General features: G+C 33.9%; 1 protein-coding gene across 1 annotated transcript in view; it reads left to right on the forward strand.

The window, feature by feature from the left end:
- LOC113225889 (glutamic acid-rich protein-like) overlaps positions 1 to 5,849 on the forward strand; it is a 30,999-nt gene extending 25,150 nt beyond the window's left edge. Inside the window, exons 11-12 of the mRNA XM_026458353.1 lie at positions 1,423 to 1,627; positions 5,006 to 5,849. Of these exons, the coding sequence (XP_026314138.1) occupies positions 1,423 to 1,627; positions 5,006 to 5,203 (403 nt within the window). The 3' untranslated portion in view covers positions 5,204 to 5,849. The remainder of the gene's footprint in view (positions 1 to 1,422; positions 1,628 to 5,005) is intronic.
- Positions 5,850 to 7,844: the final 1,995 nt, after the last annotated feature.

Consider the following 7,844-nt stretch of genomic DNA (forward strand, 5'->3'; position numbering starts at 1 on the left):
ATTACAAAACCTAACTATCTATGCTTAGTCCAACCTTGCCAATTGAATTTCTGTTTCATATTTTGCTACGTCCTACATCGCTCTACAAATACTTAGCGACATTACCATGTGACATCGTTACTACACACGAAAGGATCTAATTCAAACAGGATGTAATCGTTAAGTGCACCCAGACGATTATTTCGTAAATATAAGAGATATCAAAAACGTTTAAATTAACATCGAAAGTACGTTACCCAATAAGGACAACGACATCAATAGTTAATAGTTGATAATTGTAGCAATTTTATATATACACAGCATACATATACTTATTAACTATACAAAGTTTCACACACACTAACACAATATACACACTCATTCACACACACACACATACACACACACACACACACACACACACACACACACACGCACGCACGCACGCACGCACGCACGCACGCACACATAACATTTTGTTCTACTCTCTTAGTTTTACCTCCTCAGAGCATAGATTTGTATTATCTAAAATTTCACTTTTATTTTTATTTTGCTTTCATTTTGTTTTCACCTGTAATTAATCATAGCTATTAAGTCTCAGGTCCAGGTCTCTACCCCCAGGTAAACCTGGGGGTAGAGACCTGGTTAGCTGAGATACAGATTTTCCTAGTTCGAGACGAGCGTCCACAACCAGATTATGTTTTGATGTTACATAAAGAATCTATTTTTATTTTTACAAGCACTGTTTGTGGAGACAACAAATTATTTATTTATTTATTTATTTATTTAAATAACATTTCTAAATAAAACTATAAATATCTAAAATTTTAACATTACGAACAACAGCTTGGAATACAAAATTTGTACGTATTTAAAAATATACATCACTTTGTTTTAGTTCAATTAAAAGATAGTTTTATATCTATAACTTATTGTTATCTCTAAAGTAGGTCAACTAAGCCTCTCTCCGAATTGCATATTAAATGTATGAGAGCGATGAAAGCCAAAACTTTGGATACCTACCAATTTCTAGTTTTATTTTGAAAAGTTATTGACGTTTTACTCATATGTGACGTACTTTCGACGTCAGTTTAAAAGTTTTGATATCTCTTTTATTTACGGAATAATCATCTAGGCACATTTAACGATTACACCTGTATATCAGATCACATGGTCAGAGCGTACAACTTTAACGCCACTCGTATACATTAACGATTAACTTTAAATACGAGTATGCGTGCCTAAATAGATTTTAGAAATAATTATTGTATTCGAAATTACACAGCGAGTTACTGACTGGCTTTAAAGTTAAACGGTTAGACCTCTTTTGTCGGCTGTCAAAAACGTCTGTCGGACTGCACGCTATTCACGCGATCTATAGCTTGGTGGATTCTGCTAGATTCTGTAGCCACCATATCAGTGAACTAAACGAATCTTTTTCAGAGACGAGAAACGGAAATACAAAGAGCTAAAACGCGAGGTTGACAAGATGGCGGCAATGATGAAGGAAGTTGGTTCAGATGATGAAGACGAAGATGAAGAAGAGGAGTCTGAGGAATCAAAGAAGAGTGAAAGCGAAGAAGAAGAAACCGAGACCGAGACAGAACAGGACACTGAGAGCGAGACCGAGAGTGAGAGTGAGCCGGAAGTAAGTGTGTTTATGAAACATAACAAACCAATATAGGTACTTACTTCACAATAGATTAAGTAGCTATTAAATACACTCCCGGACACATAATTCGAGCCACCTCGCAGCAGTATTAAATGCCCTAAGCTTAAACAATGTTCGATTGATTAAGAACTATCCTAGGCAATTTTGAAACTAGTACATTGAAAGTCTTTTCCATAAGTCCTTGTTGTAAATTTGAACTTGCAAAACCGGAGGAAACCGTTTTCTTCGATGATAACATTATTTTTATATTCTAGCCCTTTAAGGCAAAAACGCGAGGTGGCTCGAATTATGTGACCGGGAGTATATATAAAAAGCAACTATTACACCGAAAAATGTTTGACCTTTGCTTAATAACTTTCTGCAAAGAAAAAATTCTTCGAAACAAATCAAATTTCTCAACGTATCTTATGCACTGAAATTCTAGAAACCCAAGAATAAATAGATTCAATACGTAGAAAACTGAGATAAATAAATCAAATATTGAAATAAAATGAGATGTAGGTACAATATAAATGACCAGGAGTAATAATTGTGTTGCTGATCATCAACCAATATACAACGAGTTGTAAATTCTTCTATCGTTCCGACGGCTAGGTATTTACTTATTTTTTATCTGCCCTACTCCACCAACTCAATGGCATTATCTGTGGCGTTCTTAAACACCTGGCAATTGCAGTTTGGCTGGGCATGTTATGGGCAGGGGTAAGATACCTATTCTGCCCTCCTTGTCATAATTAACGTAGTCGACATTTTTAGCCAAATTGAGTTATTAACGTCCAAATATGTTAATAACTCAATTCACAACCCCCTGTAGGCGCTTTTTTAAAATCTCATTTAGTTTCAGTTTTCTTGTTAAGCAAAATTAGAGTAACAGAATTTTTTTTAGTTGACAATAAAATTGGTGCCAATATTTCGAAAATTACCAAAAGGCAAATGCGTTAGTTAAAGAGTCTATACAACCTCAAATGGCTTTGGTTGATTCCGTATAACAGTGAAAGTATTATTCAACCACTTTGGAAAAAATATATTGAGGATATACTCGTACACTGATTACTGTACGGTGTGAAAACACGCTTCCTAAAAATTTTCACGTTAGAAAAGAACACAAACTTACCTTGAAATTTTACATAAAAACCGCTGTATTCAATAGGTACTTTACATATAAGTACTAATATATTTTTCTATCAACCGAATTAAATAAAATATAGGTATATATTAGGGGTTAAAGTATGAAATTGCCGTTTTATTGCAATAGGTTCTTTGAATTTTCATAGAATCTTCATGGTTTGAGGTTTTCGAATGAAACTTTTTTCAAATGGTTTCTGTGATTTTTTTTTTTAAATTTGAAACATTTGAATATCGACTTTCAATTGTTTTTGTTATTCAATTTAGACAAGAAAGATGGATACTGCGAAAATTCGAGTGATTTTTGAATACGAGTTCCGACGCGGAACTAACGCGGCAGAAACAGCCCGCAATATCAATGCTGCGTTTGGAGAGGGGTCTACTAATGAACGCACCGTGCGATTTTGGTTTAAACGCTTTCGTGATGGAAATTTCGACTTAAAGAACGAGCCACGAGGAAGACCGCCCACACAGGTGAATAACGATGAATTAAGAGAGATAGTGGAAGCCGATCCTAGTCAAACTACCCAGGAATTAGCGGCATGGTTTAACGTTACCTTACCCACAATATTGACTCACTTGCGTCGAATCAATAAAATAAAAAAATACCAAAAATGGGTGCCTCATGATTTGACTGATCTGCAGAAAGAAACGCGTGTTGAAACTTGTGTTGCCTTGTTGAACCAGTACAGAAATGAAGGAATATTGGATCGAATTGTAACATGTGATGAAAAGTGGATTCTTTATGATAACAGGAAAAGAAAAATGCAATGGCTGACCCCAGGTCAAATGCCACAACAGTGTCCTAAAGCAAAACTTACCAATAAAAAGGTAATGGTAACTGTTTGGTGGTCTCAGCATGGTGTTATTCACTATAGTTTTCTCCGATCTGGTCAAGCAATAACGGCAGATGTCTATTGTGCCGAACTCCGAACCATGTTGACAAGACTAGCAGTAAAACAGCCCCGACTCATGAATCGATCTTCACCATTATTGCTCCACGACAACGCGAGACCTCACACAGCACGAGAAACCATTTTGACCCTTCAGGAACTGCGGTTAGAAACCATTCGTCATCCTCCGTATTCACCAGACCTTGCTCCAACGGACTATCATTTTTTTCGTGATTTGGACAATTATCTACGTGACAAGAAGTTTTCTTCCCAGGAGGCAGTACAAAATGCTTTCACACAGTTTGTGCAGTCTAGATCGTCGGAGTTCTATCGCAAAGGCATTAATAACCTTCCCATTAGATGGCAGCAATGTATAGATAATAATGGCAACTATTTTGATTAAATAAATTAGTTAAAAATTTAAAAAATAAACAATTTAGATTTTCAGTACAAATCGGCAATTTCATACTTCAACCCCTATTACTATACGATATACATTTTTCAAATGTGAAAAAATAAATACTGATACAAAACTAGTGTCGTTCGACCCAAGCAAAATGAACCGTATTAGTACGGGAAAAATTTTAATTCGAGCTCCTCAGCTAGTATTGACTCTTAAGACAAAAAGGGCAGTATTAGGTGTGCCACAGTTTTAGGAGAAACTGTACTTACATTTATACCGGAGCTGCGGACGATGGGCACTGTACTGTCCCATGTCATCGCCTACACGTAAATCAATAAAAATAAATAAATATACAAATACATTCTTATGCTTAGTTCTAGGGTGTCAATCAGTGTAAGTTGGCGAAACCAATATTCATATCTACACTACTCACCGTTCTGATCAACTGAAAACTAGATCATGTAAAACTGCTCTACCTGAATAGAGTAATATTGTACCTACGAACGTCTACAATGAACTTCAACATGAAAATGCAATAATTGTGCAGAATTAAAAAAAATGTATTTAAGCAATTGAATGAATGATATTAACATTTTCAATATTGTAGACATTGAAGATTTCTTATAAAATTTTCATTTGACGTGTTCTGTTTTTTTTTTTAATTAGACACTTATTAAAGCTATTATTGTTGTATTTTATTACTGTTATTATGTAGGTATTACATAATTCATACTAAATAACACTTAAAAAGATATATCTATATATCGTAGAACATAATATGAGTCTTCGAATTGTAATTTCGGAAATTATTCTGAAAAATTTCTAATATTTTAAATTATTCGGAAAATAACCCAACTCTATTCTTGTAGCGCCTATATAACCTGAATATCGCAAAGAAATTAATTATTTGATTATAAAACCAATTCATTCCAGGACGCCCCAGTATCAAAGAAGAAAGAAAACCTAACAAAACGAATGAAGCGACACGAAACTAGAGTGAATGCTTTAAAGAAAGGCAACGCCCTTTTGATGGCCAACGTGGACCGATTGAAGGACGACGTGTTGAAGCAGAGAGAGGAATCACAGACGTTGAAGAAGGAATTGGACTCTTTGATAGAAGACTTGGAGTGATTTTTCGGTCGACATTTCGCTCATGAAACCAAATAATATCGTAACTCAAAATTATGGAATTGAGAAAAGACAATTTGAAAATTTATTAATAAAATTGAATGGATCTTATTGCGTGTAATGTGATTATTTTTATTTTTTTACATAATACTTAATTATCCCATTGTAAATGAGAATATGTACATTGGTGTAGCGAACTGTATTAATGGATTGGGGTGGGTGCTAGACTCATTATCATTTGGTAGACTCATTATTTGTTTGAATACTATTTTGCCAAAACACTTCTGACAAATCATTATTGTGACAACTGCGCTCCATTTGGCCAGCCCGAATTCGAAACAATTGACGGGTGTCGTCAATTGTTTCACTTCAAATCGACCAGATTAACTTGAGCTTTGCTATATAATGGACGAAAATTGCAAAATTACGTATTTAATTATCGATGACATATGATTCTGTTTGTTTTGTAATTAGACGTTTTGTTGTTTTGCCCACACCACCCAATGGTATAGCCTCCATTGTTAGAGGTAGGTATATTATCTTTATTACAACAAATACAGAATATTTTTGGAATATACAAAGATACACACAGGTTAGTTGCTGGTGCAGTAATATTTCAGAATTCTAATTTGTGATTTCAGCGCAAACGAAAGTTGATATTTAAAAGTGTATATATGTATACATATATACACTTTTAAATATCACATACACTTATATCTCTTCTAATATATATATAGAGATTTGTAGCGACTACTGCGTTTCGCTACATTTGTTTTCATACAGTATTTTTTTATTTATCAGATTTTTTTTTCAAATCGTGTTTTCTCAATTCCACAACAATTTTGAGTTACGATGGTATTTGATTTCGTGTGCGATTTCTCACCCTTGGTGTAATAAAGGCACATCTTCAAAATGACAACTATTCGGGAAAAAGGTTTTAAGATTCCACGAACGAATTTAGTCGATATCTTGTCGAAAAAAATCACATATACACATACCTACATAATTTGTTTTCTGCAGTTCGTTTTATATTAATGACTTTTATGTGATAAGAGCGCTTTTGATTTATGATTTACATGTGGCTTTATTACACTAAGGGTACGAAATTCTAGTTAGTACTTGCTAAGTATCCAGCTGGATAGTGTTATCATTAAGTACCTATATCACTATCTAATATTTATGTATTAAATAGTGATATCAAATCCATATCACTAAACACCTGGGTATTGTGATATACAAACGTAAGTCACGGACGAGTTCGTGTGCATCGGTACATCACTTTTTGATATTTATTACTAACCACCCGGGTGACAGATAACATGCATCTACGTATTCTTATCTAGTTGCTATAGCTATTCATGTAACAAGCATATGCTCAACTGATTGTCTTAAAATAAAAATAAATAACTTTTTGTATGTACGTACGTACTTACTATTAAGTACAGTCGATGACCTAAGATATCTATCTTCCTAACCGTGTATTTAGGTCCTGAGTAGAAGTATGAAGAAGTCAAGGTGATAATCAAACTTAACCTTTAACCACTGAGCTGTAAAATTGATTTTGATATAACTTCCTTATTGCATCATTACTGAATAACGTTTTGAGAAACATTTTAAACCAATTTGATTTTAATTACATTACATAAATACAAATTTCAACAAAAAAGCTGGAATTACTTTTCACTTTTCTGTTGAATGCGTAAAAAGACTCTCAGACCCAAAGGTCGGCTAAGGGGTCAGGTATGTTAGGGCACCGATTGTACAATACATGATTACAAATGCGACAGATGTAGTGTAATATTGGGCATTCTGGACCGCCTACCTCAGTCGACGATCACTTCAACGCTTAATACACTACCCGATTCCATGGGACTCTAACTTAGAGAGGTGTAATAAGAAAAATGGAGTAAAGGTCCCTAATTTGAGCGTCTTATATAAGTTAACAAGGGCCACGCCCACCCTTGCCGCAGGGCTCTTGGAATTGGTTGGTGTAATAAACGTTTTAGCGTTAGCACATAGATAACAACAAACGTAATAATTACCGTGTTAGATCGTATCATATCGTACGACGAATTCGACGAACGTAATATTGGGCGTTCTATACAACGTCTAAAAAGTTATCTACAAAGCCCAATATTACACTACAGACGTATATTTACTTAAAAAGTCTCTTTATTACAAAAAAGGTGAAATACTCGTATTAATTATTTATTTTAATTTAGGCTAAAGCGCAATTTAGTTAGGATAACAAATAAAATAACGTTTTATGTAATGATTGATTATTACACTTGTTGCGAAGCTTAATTAATTTATATAAAAAAACCTTATGAGATTTTTATCATGAGTTAGGTAAGTTAAAACCAATTGACGAAAAAAGCATTGATTTGTTCATCATATAACATAATAAGATGTGTGGATGTAAACATAATAAGAAACCGACGCTTTCGTAATAAATCATGCTTTATAAGTATTTAAAAAATAAATATGAAAACTTAAAAAAAAAAAACTACTGTTTAATTACTCTAAACTTGACCTACCAAACGTCACCTTAGACTATAATACATAGGACCTCTATATAAGATTCTTATTGAATATACAGGAAACAGTAGTTGCACTAATGTTTATATAGTATTGTGATTTGTAT

Source organism: Hyposmocoma kahamanoa, unplaced genomic scaffold (genome assembly GCF_003589595.1).
Source record: "Hyposmocoma kahamanoa isolate Upper Pololo Valley unplaced genomic scaffold, ASM358959v1 180, whole genome shotgun sequence".
NCBI lineage: Eukaryota > Metazoa > Arthropoda > Insecta > Lepidoptera > Cosmopterigidae > Hyposmocoma > Hyposmocoma kahamanoa.